The following is a 13830-nucleotide window of genomic DNA, read 5'->3' on the forward strand; positions in this document are numbered from 1 at the left end:
GCATATTCTCATAATCTATTTACCCAAGATGGTGTCCTTTCTAAGTGAAGGGTGACTGCAGCTCCTGGAAAAGTACTGAATCCTTTTATATTCTGGTAGCATCCACAATGTAGTAGGCATTGTCCGCACACACAGGAGCTCCCTGCCTTGATTTTTGGCTGCAGGTTTGCAATCAGATGCATGCATGTGGACCCTGGGAACTCTGCAGACCCACTGACTTCAGTGAGGCTTTACCTGGCTATAAGGGTCCTTCTTTATGGATTGAGATGCAGGATTGGGGCCTGAGCCAACAAGCAATGTACGAGGGGAACCAATCAAAATATGTGCAAATTTTATATGGATTGTAATAACTGGTCAATGTGTGTGAGGTTGCTCCTCCCTGCGCCTAACCTACAGCAATGCTTGTCTGACACAGCTCCGACCTTGAGCCCCTGGCTCTGTAGCTCCAGTTGTGGAGACTCTCCCTTTCAGCTTTTGGTAGGATAGTTGTCACACTCTCTTTAATTTTTTTTACATGTTTATTAGGCCTTGGAGTTTAGACTATGGGTTGGAAGGCTGTATATGAAATCATCCACTTGTGATGTGCTCTCCCCCCTTCCAGGATTTTGAGTCCTTCAGCAACATGACGCTTTTACCCCCTAGGAAATAAAGTGAAGAGTTGGATCTTGCTCAGGTGCCTGAATGCGTTGGAACTGGAGGTCTCTGCTGGGGTGAAGGAACTCATTGGCCCTGTTTCAAGCTCCCAGGAGTCAATTCTTCTTTCTTTCTTCTCTCCCTGCCCAGGCTGGGCTCTCCTTTTACACTGGCAACGTCTAACCCATTTATCTGTAGAATTCTAGCCTCAGTTTCACGTAGTCCGTGGGCTCAGAGGACAATCATTAATTTTAAATGTGCACAGATAACTTCCCCCACCTGCCATCTTCGGTGGGGAATGTTAAGCGTGTCTTAATCAGCACTTCCCCGGGGCTTATTTCCCATTCTTCTCTAGTCCCTCAGGAGGCTGCAGAGCGGCAGCGTGTACTTTGTCCACGAGTCTGTAGAAATAGATCACAGCATTCTGTCTAATCAGATGTGGTCATCAATTATCTCCCCACCTTTCATGTTTCCTTGCACAGTGGAGTAAAAGCCCTTGCTGTGAGAAGAGCTTTGTAATTCCTGCTGCATCAAACTGTCAGCGGCAGAACCATTAAAACAAAATAAAAAAAAACCCAGAAGCCAAATATTCTTTGCAGCCAGTAGTGCCTGAGTAAAATGAATAGCAGAACCTGGGCTGGGGGAGGTATAGATGCCAACCTTCCCTTTTCTTTGGGACCAGTCGGGGAAAGAATGGAGCTAGCTCCTCTGGGCGAGCTGTGCACCTGGCTCCACCGGAAAGGCTACCTGCCAGCCAGCCGAACCTGGTAGGGCGATAGGATCGTTTTATTGGCAAGGAACCAAAAGGTGGCGGGGCAAGGCAGTGCTGTGATTTTTCTCCAGGAGCGGCCCTGTACCCCGGATAAGGCAGGACAGGTCAGAGTGACAGAAATTCACCTACACAAGTGGGGTGAGCTCCGTGACCAGTCCCTGTCTCTTAGCTCTAGCGCGTTGTTAGTGGTGGCCGGGCATAGCCTAGATCCCTTTGCACGTCATCTGCCAAGGGAGTAAAAACTGGAATGATCAGCCTGACTCTCAATCTTCCTGCTTTAGTTTCCTGCCCCCGGTTACCTCTCCTCCCAGTACTATGAGTTCGAGGAGAAATTAACAAGCAAGTTGGCTCCCAGCCTGTTCCGGGGAATCGAGTCCTTGAGAACAAAAGGGGCGGGGGGGGGTAGCTTGCTCGTTGAGGTTTATTATTATTGGGTGGAAGAGGGTGGTGGCGGGAGCAGACAAAATTCGGAGACCCCTCCCTCCCCGGAGCCCAGCCCGTGTGTTTTGGGAGGGAGGCAGGCAGTCGTGGCACGTCCGTGTGAGATGTAGAAAGGAGTGGGGGGAGGAAGGTGGAGAAGACTGAGCAGAAGCCAGAGCATGTTCTCGATGCAACAGTTCCCTGCCCTGCCTCCGGAAGAAGAGCGTTACCGCCAGGTCCTCTCCACTGACCGGGTAAGGCAAGCGCAGCTCCCCGGTCACCCTACGCACCACAGGTGGCCACAGGGTCCTGGCGTGCCCAGGGCTGGGGCTGTAGCCCATCGGTCCCCGATGGAGTCGTCTCCACCTCCCGGCTGAGTAAGTAAGCCCCAGAGCGGCTGCCAGCCGCCGGGACCGCGCCCAGAGGCGCGCAAGATGCGCTGCAGCAGGGGGACGAGGACACCGCTCTGCTAGCGTAGCGGTTTGGGCAGCGCCTAGCGCTCTCTTAGCTACGTCGCCCGCAGCCTGGGGCGAGGGACAACAGGGTAGGAATCCACATGGTTCTAGTTACAGGGACCCACGCTCCCAAGGAAACCCGCTCACGCCGATTTAGCTTTGCAGAAAGTAAAACGATCCCCTTTAAAGGGATCATAATTCCTTCGGGGGCAGAAACCGGAGTGTCTCGTTCGGGCCCGATGTGTGTTCGAGAAACTCTCTGGGGAAAGGAGGAACGTCCTGAGCAGGTCCAGCCTGGTGGCCGAGCCAAGCCGCTCCCGCCCTATGCATTTCCCCCGCCCGCGTTATATTGTGTTAAGGGGCAATTAACGTTAAGTTATTTAGACACTCGAGAAAGTTCAGCCCGTTTCCGCCGAGACACCACAATGGCACAACAACTTACAGTGGCGAATAGCGGGCAAGGAGAAACGGCCCCACTGCCCTTTAATGTAACCAGGGAACGTTTCGTTTCCTTTCATTGTCAAGGAAGGCCGGTGCGTAATCTACAAATGTCGCCAGTGGTTCTGTCCCCAGCCGCGCTTAGCAATCAGGGGAGTGATCGAAACGAATGTGTTCCAATAGCCGTGCCCTTTCGGGCTGAAATCAAATACCACCGCATCTAACTCGCCCCACACAGGACTGATTCCCTGCAGCCAGGCGAGGGCCGAGCCCACAAGTTTAGCAGAAGTCCAGCGTAAGACTTGTCATACAAATGATAAATCCGCAGTCACCTTCCTGTTCCCAGCTCCGCCGCCTTCTGTTAGCCACACGGGCTCAAGGAGAACAGCAAAGGGGAGTCATTTGTTTTTAATCGGATCCATTTGCGGCCGATGATTGGCGAGAGCTGAGAAAAGTTATGCAGAGAACAGCAGGCAACAAGTTCGCTCAGCGTGCCTGGCCATGTGTGCGCGGAGCAAGTGCTCTCCTAGGGCGTCTGCATTCCGAGTTCTCCCCAGTGAGTCTGTGATTATTGCCCTTCCTCAAGGACTAAGCAGGGGAGAGGCAGGACGAGGCAGCAGTAAGGTCAGGGGTAGAGCGACACTTATACTTTTCTTTCTGGCTGTCGCGGAGCAGCGCGCGGAGCCCATCTCTTGCGGGCTCACAGAAGGCACAGGGATGGGTAGAATATAAGGTGAAATCGGACAGTTAATCGCACTCTGGGGGACAGCGCAGTTGTGAATACAAATGGGAAGATGTGCAGAGTCCGGGGATTCCCACTCCTCTAGGCACATTGCCTGGGCTGGGCAGTGCTGGGGCCATGGCTACGCTAGGAAAAAGTGAGACAACGGGACAGCAATCATGTGTTAACTAACACGTTGTAAAATCCTACTGTAGACAGAGCAAAATCTTAATGGTAACGCGATGTCGCTCCCCCAGGTGCATCCTGCACTCCAGACTAGGGGAGCGGGCGTGTCTCGGAGCTCCTGCACCTGCCCCAGACTCGGGGTGCTCTCGGGTAAGGCACGAGGAAGGAAGGGTCGGCAAGTCAGGGGCTGCTGGGCAGACTAAGGGGAGAGCAGCAAGGGAAATGTATAAAGGATTCCCGACTTAGCACAAAGCTAAGATGTGATATACCGCCACTGGGGCATTAGCTTTTACAGTGTGCGTGTGATGTACAGAGCCTTTCTCCTCACTGGGTGTTATAATGTCCTGCTCTAAGGAGAGGACCGGAACTCCCAACCAAGGAATGAGTCCTGCTGGGGGGGACGACAATGTTTCAGAACTCACTTCTAGCTAAGTAGCTAATGGCTTCTTACACAACGTCTAGGAAGGTACCGCAAAAAACCGACTTTACATTTTGGCACTGTACAGCAATAGCGTTCAGTACACTTTAAAAACATTTTATACACTGCATACGATATAACACGATAAACAATGAACATGACCCATTGTTTGAAACGTTTGTAAATATTGACGTATATTATATTGTTCCTATTCTCCACTTGATTTAAAATCTAGATCCTTTTGTCACATTGGGCTGTATAAGTAGGAGCATTTTCAGCAGATTGAGGGAAGTAATTATTCCCCTCTGTTCAACACTGGTGAGGCCACACCTGGATTATTGCATCCATTTTTGGTCCCCCGCACTACAGAAGGGCTGTGGACAAATTAGAGGGAGTCCAGTGAAGGGCAAAGAAAATTATTAAGGTGCTGGGGCACATGATTTAGGAAGAGAGGCTGAGGGAACTGGGATTATTTAGTCTGCAGAAGAGAAGAGTGAGGGGGGATTTGACAGCAGCCTTCAACTACCTGAAGGGGGGGTTCCAAAGAGGATGGAGCTAGGCTGCTGTCTGTGGTGGCAGATGACAGAACGAGAAGCAGTGGTCTCAAGTTGCAGTGGGGGAGGTCTAGGTTGGATATTAGGAAACACTATTTCACCAGGAGGGTGGTGAAGCACTGGAATGGGTTACCTAGGGAGGTGGTAGAATCTCCATCCTTAGAGATTTTCATGGCCCAGCTTGACAAAGTCTTGACTGGGATGATTTAGTTGGTGTTGGTCCTGCTTTGAGCAGGGGGTTGGACTCCCGAGATCTCTTCCAACCCTAATATTCTATGATTCTATGATCTCAGGACAGAGCAGTCTAGATTTCAAAGGCAGAAGAGACCACTGTGATCATCTAGTCCAGTGGTTCTTAACCAGGAGTACACATACCCCAGGGGTACGCAGAGGTCTTCCAGAGGGTACCATCAACCATCTAGATAATTGCCTAGTTTTACAACAGGCTACATAGAAAGCTCTAGCAAAGTCAGTACAAACTAAAATTTCATACAATGACTTGTTTATACTGCTCTATATACTATACCAGAGTGGCTAAACTGCAGCTCATGAGCAACGTGTGGTTCTTTTACAGTTAAAATGCATCTTCTGGAGCCCACCATGCCCCTGTTTCTCTGCCTAATAGACTGGCAGGGAGGGGAGCTTGGGGCTTCTGGCCTCTGGCAGGGCTCAGGGAGTCAGCCTGGCAGACGCACCTGCTGGGGCCCTGAGCCTTCGCAGGTGCCTCCTACGGAGCAGAAGCCTCAAGCCACATTACCCTGCTGCAGGGCAGAAGTCGCAAGCCCCAGCAGGTTAGCCCCACAGGGCTGAAGCCCTGAGCCCCAGCAGGCATGCCCAACACTCGAGATTATGAAAATTATTGTATGCAGCTCAGAGGGTCAATACGTTTGGCCACGCCGTACTATACACTGAAATGTAAGTACGATATTTATATTTCAAGTGATTTATTTTATAATTATATGGTAAAAATGAGAAAGTAAACAATTTTTCAGTAATAGTGTGTTGAGACATTTTTTGCATTTTTATGTCTGATTTTGTAAGCAAGTAGTGTTTAAGTGAGGTGAAACTTGGGGATATGTAAGACAAATCAGACTTCTGAAAGGAGTACAATAGTCTGGAAAGGTTGAGAGCCACTGATCTAGTCTGACCTTCTGTATAACACAGGCCATAGAATTTCCCCAAAATAATTCCCAGAGCAGATCCTTTAGAAAAAGCATCCAGTCTCGATTTAAAAATTGCCAGTGATGGAGAATCCACCAGGATCTGTGGTAAGTTATTCCAATGGTTAATTACTCTCACGGATAAACATGTGTGCAGTTATTTCCACTTTGAATTTGTCTAGCTTCATCTTCCAGCCATTGGATTGTGTTATACCTTTCTCTGCTAGACTGAAGAGCCCATTATTAAATATCTGTTTCCCATATAGGTACTTATAGACTGAAATCAAGTCACCCGTTAACCTTCTCTTTCTTAAGCTATATAAATTGAAGTCCTGGGTTCTATCACTACACTGTGTGTTTTCCTTTCTTTTCTTTTAAAAACTATTCATTTATTTGGGAAGTTTTAACAAGTTTACAAATCCTTGCCATATAAATATCAGACTCAAAACAAACATTACAACAGTAGCTTTTGTTTAAAGAGACATTATACAGGAATACATCATTAGATCTTTCTATTTAACAGGGTGTTACCATATTACAGAGTGAGCATAATTACTACACCTATAACATGTAATTTCTAGTGATTTTATTAAGTGACATTTCAATATAAATATATTTAACAGACCAGGCTCATCTATCAAATATTAATGTTAAAAAATTGCACAGGTGTGCTGAGGCTTTTTTGTAGGTGAGTATAGTTTGTGTTAGTAATGAATAAAAGGTCTAAATATAAATATCTAAATATCTATCTGTCCTCCATTTTGGTGGGTACATAATTGGTGTGTTAATTTTTCCATAAGCAAAACTTCCCATAATATTGAACTATTCCTCTGTGGTTGGACTATTTTTTTTCCAGAGAGAGGCTACCAATAGTCAGGCAGCTACTAGCATATGAGACATTAATTCTTCATTTCCTCTTGAGTGACCATTTCCGCTAGGAAGCCCCAGAAGGATTACCAAGGGATCATTTGGTAATAAATATTCAACAATTTATAAAATACTGTTATGGATTGCATCCCAGTACTTTCTAATGTCCAGGCATATCCACCATATATGCATAAAATCTCTTATTTCACAATTTCTCTGACTTTTATCCACATTCAATCTCTCTCTATATTTTACCCTGACTGATGTGATGTACCACTGAAACAATATCTTAAAGAAATTTTCTTTTATTATGCTACAGATTGTGGTTGCTGGTCCTCTTTTCCAGGTCAAACCCTATTTCTCTGGGGTAATTTTTCTATCCACATCACAGTGTCATTGGTGAGGGGAAAGAATTTATCTTCTTTCTAGTTCTGTCCCAAACCCATAGATTAGCCTTTGCTAAAGGATGTATGTAAATGTCTGGAGAGCACGATATTTTATTAATCCATGGTAACCTAACAATGTTTACACTGTTACAATTTTCTTGTTTAATAAAGATCCAGTATTTGACTGGGTTAGAGCGCCTACTTCTTTGAGCTGGCTGGCTTGATAGCACCATAGAATATCTGTAATAGCTAGTCTACCCTGTTCAATGGGTCTGTACAAAATATCTGCACTCACGCTTGGTCTTTTCTTGTTCCATATAAATTCTAACAACATCCTCTGTATTTCTGCTAGGGTTTTATCTGAGAAAATCACAGAAGAATTTTGAAACAAAAAAGATATCCTTTGCAGAATATTCCTTTTGATTGTGGCCATCCTTCCCAACCAAGAAATTGCATACTTCTCCCAGCATTCAGACCTTGGTTCGTTTGATGAAGTAGTGGTTTGACATTTAAATCATAGATCTCTTCTAGATTGTTTGAGATTTGAAATCCAAGGTATTGTAGTTGCTGCCTATTTGTACCCAAATGTTTTCTGGAGGAGTGACTTTTCAGAAACTGGCAAATGTGTAACTAGCATTTCAGGTTTGGCATAATTTTCTTTAAAACCAGATGCTTTCCCAAAGTCCTGGATTTATTTAGCAACTACTTTTATGGAAATATTTGGTGTAAATAATATTATATCATCTGCATATAACATTATTTTCTGATGTGTTCCTGTAAGGTTTATTCCTTATCCTCTATGCAAAAGGATTCATGGCCAGTGGGGAAAATAAAGAGGACAATGGATATACCTGCCTAGTCCCTCTGGTTTCAGAGTGGTTAGCTGTGTTAGCCTGTATCAGCAAAAAGAACGAGGAGTACTTGTGGCATCTTAGAGACTAACAAATTTATTTGAGCATAAGCTTTCATGGGCTACAGTCCACTTCATCGGATGCATGCAGTGGAAGATACAGTAGGAAAATATATATATACACAGAGAACATGAAAAAATGGGTGTTGCCATACCAACTGTAACGAGGGTAATTAATTAAGGTGAGCTATTATCAGCAGGAGAAAAAAAATTTGTAGTGATAATCAGGATGGCCCATTTTCAACCGTTGACAAGAAGGCGTGAGTGGGGGGGGGGGAATTAGCATGGGAAAACAGTTTTACTTTGTGTCATGACCCATCCACTCCTAGTCTTTATTCAGACCTAATTTAATGGTGTCTAGTTTGCAAATTAATTCCAATTCTGCAGTTTCTAGTTGGAGTATGTTTTTGAAGTTTTTTTGTTGGAGTATTGAGACTTTGAGATCTGTAATTGAGTGACGAACAAGGTTGAAGTGTTTGCTGACTGGTTTTTGAATGTTATAATTCTTGACGTCTGATTTGTGTCCATTTATTCTTTTGCGTAGAGACAGTCTGGTTTGGCCAATGTACATTGCCAGCAATGCCCCTCTGCCATGAACAGGTCCACTCTATTCTATCAAAGGCTTTCTCTGCATCTAATGATGAAATAATGAAAATAATCTTATTTGATTTGGCATTATGGATGATTCCAAGTACTCTCCAAATATTGTCTGACATTTGTCTATCCTTAATTAATTCACTTAGATCTGGATTTATAAAAGCTGAGAGCAAAGACAAAGATCAGCTAGCTAGTATTTTTGCTAAAATGTTCATGTCATGATTTAAAAGTGATATGGGCCTATAGGAGCTGCATAAGGTAAGACCTTTTTCCATCTTTAGGGAGGACAACCACAGCAGCTTCTTTCATAGGTTGTGGGAGTTCCTCCAGAACTTATTCCTAACAGAATAGTATTGAAGGTATCATTCAAAGGATACATACTAATACCTCCTTAAATATCTTGTAAAATTTAACTAGAAAGCCATCAAGTCCTGGAGTTTTACTACTTTTCATACTTGCTATTGTCTCTAGAATTTCTTCTTCTGTTATTTATTTATCTAAAGTTCCTTTATCCATTTTGCTTATCTTTGGCATGCCTGCTACTTCCAGATATTTTTTGAATAACTTCACAGCTACGAGGTATAGAGATTTTTATAATAAGCAGCAAAAGTTGCACTTATTGCATCAGAGTGTGTAACTATCTTTTGCTGATTGTTTTTTATGAGTGAAATAATATGTTATTTTAGAATCCCCTCGAGTTTTTGAGTCAATACCCTATCACTTTTTTTTCGTTTTTATAAAACTTCTGCTTTGTATACCCATGGGATTTTTCAGTGGCATCTCTCCTGCAACATATTCAACTTCCCTCTAATATTAGTTAATTGTTGGTATTTTTTTTTAATTTGTGTTTTTGTGAATATCTTGTAACTTTTAATCTCTTGTTCTAGTTCTATTCTTTCTTGAGCTCTTTCTTTTTTTCAATTGAGTGGCATTGCTTGTCAACTGGCTCCTAAATACTGCTTTACCTACCTCTCAGAAAAGATCTTTTTTTATATTGTCTTTATTATTTATTTGAAAGTTTCAAACAATGTCATCTTTAATTGCTGGAACCCAATGATTGTCGTGGAGAAGCAATCGGATCATTTTCCAAAAAAATGAACTTTGGAACCCAACCCAGTTATCCAATATTACTTCCACTGGTGCATGATCTGACCATATAATGTTGCCAATTTCCACATATCTTTTCTACTTAATTAAGGATTTATATATTAACATTAGGTCTTGTGATGGGGCAGCCCCACCCTGCACTGGCCCCAGCAGCATCAGACCAGTAGCTCTGACGGCAGAAGTCCCGCCCTGGCCATACTGGGCATGCTCCAAGTGCTCTGGGAGTATAAAAGGAAGGAACTCAGCCCAGTCTGGGCAGGTGGCTGCAGGGGAAGCAGCTAACTGGGAAGCTCCTGTGGAGGACCAGCCACCACCCTTGAAGTTGCCGGAAACTGAAACTTCTCCTGGCTGTCATGAAGCCCTACCATGGGAGGATCCCAAGAAGGTGATGGACCTGGAGCCCCGTGGAGAACCTAGGGACTCGTGAGAGACCGCAACTCTCAAGCCGGTAGGAAGTGACTCAGGGCAGGGTCTGTGTGTGTGTGCAGGACTGGTACCTTGCCTCCGGTAAGCCTCAGCGTGTTTTGGTAGGACACCCCTACTGAGCCAGTGGCAAGGTCCTCCATCGCTGTTAGGGCCGCAGGCCGCGGCCCAGTGAAGTGGGAGAGTCTTTGGCCATTGGGCTGCGCTGCCCTGCAGCCAGAGGTGATTCTATAGACTCTGGCCATTAGGCCGCACTGCCCTGCAACCAGGGGAGATTCTATGGACTCTGGCCACTAGGCCATACTGCCCTGCATCCAGGGGCGATTCTACAGACTCTGGCCATTAGGCCGTACTGCCCTGCAACCAGGGGTGTAAACCCTCACACATGGTGGAGAATGTGGGTATCGATTCAGACCTGTTGAAAAGTCTGGGAGAATGGAGTTGAACCATTGGAACCCCATCAGCCTCCAAGATGGAGATGGAGAAGCTCCTAAAGTGGATCCTGGAAAGGCAATAAGAGCAGGTGGCCCAACAGCAGCAGCAGGTGCAGATGATGCAGCAGATAGCCAGCTAGCAGCAGCTGCTGATAACCCAGCATCAAGAACAGCAGCAGAAGCTCCTCCAGGAACTGGTGGTCAAGCAGCAGGCGCAACAAGAACGTCTGGTCCAGCAGATGGCCACTCTGTTACGCTTGGTGGGTGCCGAAACTGACATACCTGCTGGGGCCAGACCCAGGGAGAATTTGGGGGAGCTGCTGGTACGCCTCACTAAGAAGGGGCCAGAAGACGACCCGGAGGCATTCCTAGTGACATTCAAATGGGTGGCAACTGCTGCCAGGTGGCCCCTGGAGCATTGGGCCACCTTACTAGCCGCCTATCTGATGGGACAGGCCCAGGCCACCTACCGTAGCCTCAACCCCCGGGAGGCCCTGGAGTACTCCTGGGTGAAGGTGGCCGTACTGGAACATACCGGCATTAGCCTGGAGACCTATTGCCAACACCTTCACAAAGAACAGTACCCCCTGGGGCTTGGCCCGGAGCAGTGGCCCAATGGATACGGGACCACTGTTGGAAGTGGTTGAACCCGGAAGGCTTGACCAGACCCCAGGTAGCGGAGATGGTGGTGCTGGAGCAGTTCACCCAGATCCTGCCCCCAGGAGGAAGGGCCTGGCTAAGCTGACATCGACTGGCAACCTTGTCCACGACGGTGGCCTTGATGGAGGACTACTTTTCTGCTGAGGGGGCTGAGGCGCCACCCTGGGCAGCAGGAAGTTCCGGTCAAAGGGGTGGGCCAGGAAAAGGAAATCCCCAGGGGGCAGAGGCTCGGGATCTGTCATTCAGCACCTGCCCCGCGACCCCAAAGCCCCCCAGCCCTGAGCCCAGGCACAGAACCACCTGGGTACTGACCCGAAGGGACCAGCTCCCACGAGAGAGGGAGCCCGCCGGGTGGAGGCCCTGGACCCGCGGAGACCCAAGAAGTGTGCTGGGAGTGTGGACAAGAAGGGCATTTCCAGTGGGATTGCCTGTTTATGGACTGCAATTATGGACAAGCCTGGGTCGCCGGATGAAGGGCCCGGAAGAGAGGACTGGGAAAACTCGTGGTCTCTTTCTGGGTTGAGGGGATCCTCACGAACATCCTCGTGGACTCGGGGTGCAGCCAGACCCTCATACGGGAGGGGCTGGTCCCAGACCTCAAACTCTGGCACCCAGATCCACTTACAATGTCTACTTGGGGACATCTTCCCGTACCCATTGGCATGGGTGAGGATAGAAGTATGCCACCGGGTGGGTGTGGCCCCCAAGTTAGCCTACTCAGTAGTATTCGGACGAGACTGGCCAGGCTTCAGGGAGGTTCTCCAAGTGTACCAACCATGGTCTGACCCAGGAATGGATGGGACTAGGCCCCCGTAAATGGGGCTGCTCGGACGCACACCATGTGTTGACCCTGGAGAAGGGGCATTGGCGCAGGGGGAGATCCCTGTGACACCCACCCCACCCCCTGTACGGCCCCTTTGAGTGGAGGACACACAAATGGAACTGGAGCGGGAAGTGGACTTTGTCCAGGAACAGAGAGAGGACCCGATCCTAAGTAGAACCTGGGAACAGGCCACCAGCCTTGGGCCCGACCCTGAAGCCCCCACAGGGTCCCTGCTTTGAGATATGGCAGGCTCACCTATATCAGGTAATACAGGAACCGCAGACCTAGGAGACATTCTGTCAGCTATTGGTTCCCCGGAGGCTGCGACAAAGCCTCCTCGGACTAGTCCACGCTAACCCCTGGGCTGGGCACCTGGGGTGGGAAAAGACCCTCCAGAAGATAGTTCACTGGTTCTTCTGGCCTGGCATACACCAGGAGTTTCGGGACTACTGCGCATCTTGCCCAGAATGCCTGCTGGTGGGACTGAAGGTGTATTCTGGGCACTCCTGATTCCTATGCCAGTCGTCGGCATACCCTTTGAATGGATTGGGATGGACCTAGTCAGCCCCCTTGAAAGAAGTAAGATGGGGAACTGCTTCATCCTAGTGGTCGTGGATTATGCAACATGTTACCCTGAAGCTGTGCCCCTGCAGACGATGCCAGCGATCGCTACCAAACTAGTGAAGATTTTTGCTAGGATCGGGATACCTGCGGAAATCCTGATGGACGAGGGCATGAACGTGTCCTCTAAACTGATAGCTGAATTGTGCTGCCTCCTCCATAACAAATGCTCTGGATGTCAGTCTATCATCCCCAAACAGACAGCCTAGTGCAGGGGTCAGCAACCTTTCAGAAGTGGTATGCCAAGTCTTCATTTATTCACTCAGATGTAAGGTTTCGCCTGCCAGTAATACATTTTAACATTTTTAGAAGGTCTCTTTCTATAAGTCTATAATATATAACTAAACTATTGTTGTCTGTAAAGTAATTAAGGTTTTAAAAATGTTTAAGAAGCTTCATTTAAAATTACATTCAAATGCAGAGCCCCCTGGACCGGTGGCCAGGACCCAGGCAGTGTGAGTGCCATTGAAAATCAGCTCGCGTGCTACCTTCGGCACCCGTGCCATAGGTTGCCTACCCCTGGCCTAGTGGAACGTTTCAATGGCACCCTAAAATCCATGTTACAGAAGTTCATGGAGGAGGACCCTATGCGTTGGGATACTCTGTTGCCAGCCCTGCTGTTCGCCATAGGGGAGGTACCCCAGGTATCGACGTGGTTCGCACCCTTTGAACTCTTGTACAGCAAGCAGCCCAGGGGGATCCTGGACCTCCTGAAGGAGGAGTGGGAAGCCCAGGAGACACGAGTTCTCGGGACCACCCAATATGTCTTGCAACTCTGAGAACGGCTCCGAACATTGGTGCTTTTGCAGGCCCAAGTGAACCAAGGAACTAGGTGATGGAGTTTCGCCCCAGGCGATCGGGTGTTGCTTTTGTTGCCCTCAGCTGAATCAAAACTTCTGACCAAATGGCAGGGACCCTACCAGCTAATCTGGTGGGTTGGACCGGTAGACTACGAGGTCCGACTACCGAGGCGATAGAGGGAGACGCGCATCTGCCATGTGAATCTTCTGGAAGCCCATGGAAGCTCTGCTCATTGGCCCATCCACCCTGGAATTGGAACTTGGGCCCCTAGCAGGGGACCCCCTGGACCCAAGGCTGGTGATGTTAGGGGCGGGCCTCACCCCTGTACAGCAAGACGTGTTATCCGCCCGCCCTGTTTATACTTCAGACAGATGCCTTGGGGGGCATACTCTCCCAGGAGTTAGACGAGGAAGAACACTCAATACTGTATCTAAGTTGTAAACA

General features: G+C 47.7%; 1 protein-coding gene across 3 annotated transcripts in view; it reads left to right on the forward strand.

Annotated features, from left to right (window-relative positions):
- Positions 1-1931: 1931 nt before the first annotated feature.
- CORIN (corin, serine peptidase) overlaps positions 1932-13830 on the forward strand; it is a 299165-nt gene continuing 287266 nt past the window's right edge. For 2 of the 3 annotated variants that reach the window (XM_050947416.1, XM_050947417.1), the window contains exon 1: positions 1932-2079. In XM_050947416.1, coding sequence (XP_050803373.1) covers positions 2005-2079 — 75 coding nt within the window. In that variant the 5' untranslated portion in view covers positions 1932-2004. Of the gene's footprint in view, positions 2080-2133; positions 2203-13830 lie in introns of those variants that run through there. The other variant, XM_050947418.1, reaches the window with a different exon arrangement.

Source organism: Gopherus flavomarginatus, chromosome 3, assembly GCF_025201925.1.
Source record: "Gopherus flavomarginatus isolate rGopFla2 chromosome 3, rGopFla2.mat.asm, whole genome shotgun sequence".
Classification (NCBI taxonomy): domain Eukaryota; kingdom Metazoa; phylum Chordata; order Testudines; family Testudinidae; genus Gopherus; species Gopherus flavomarginatus.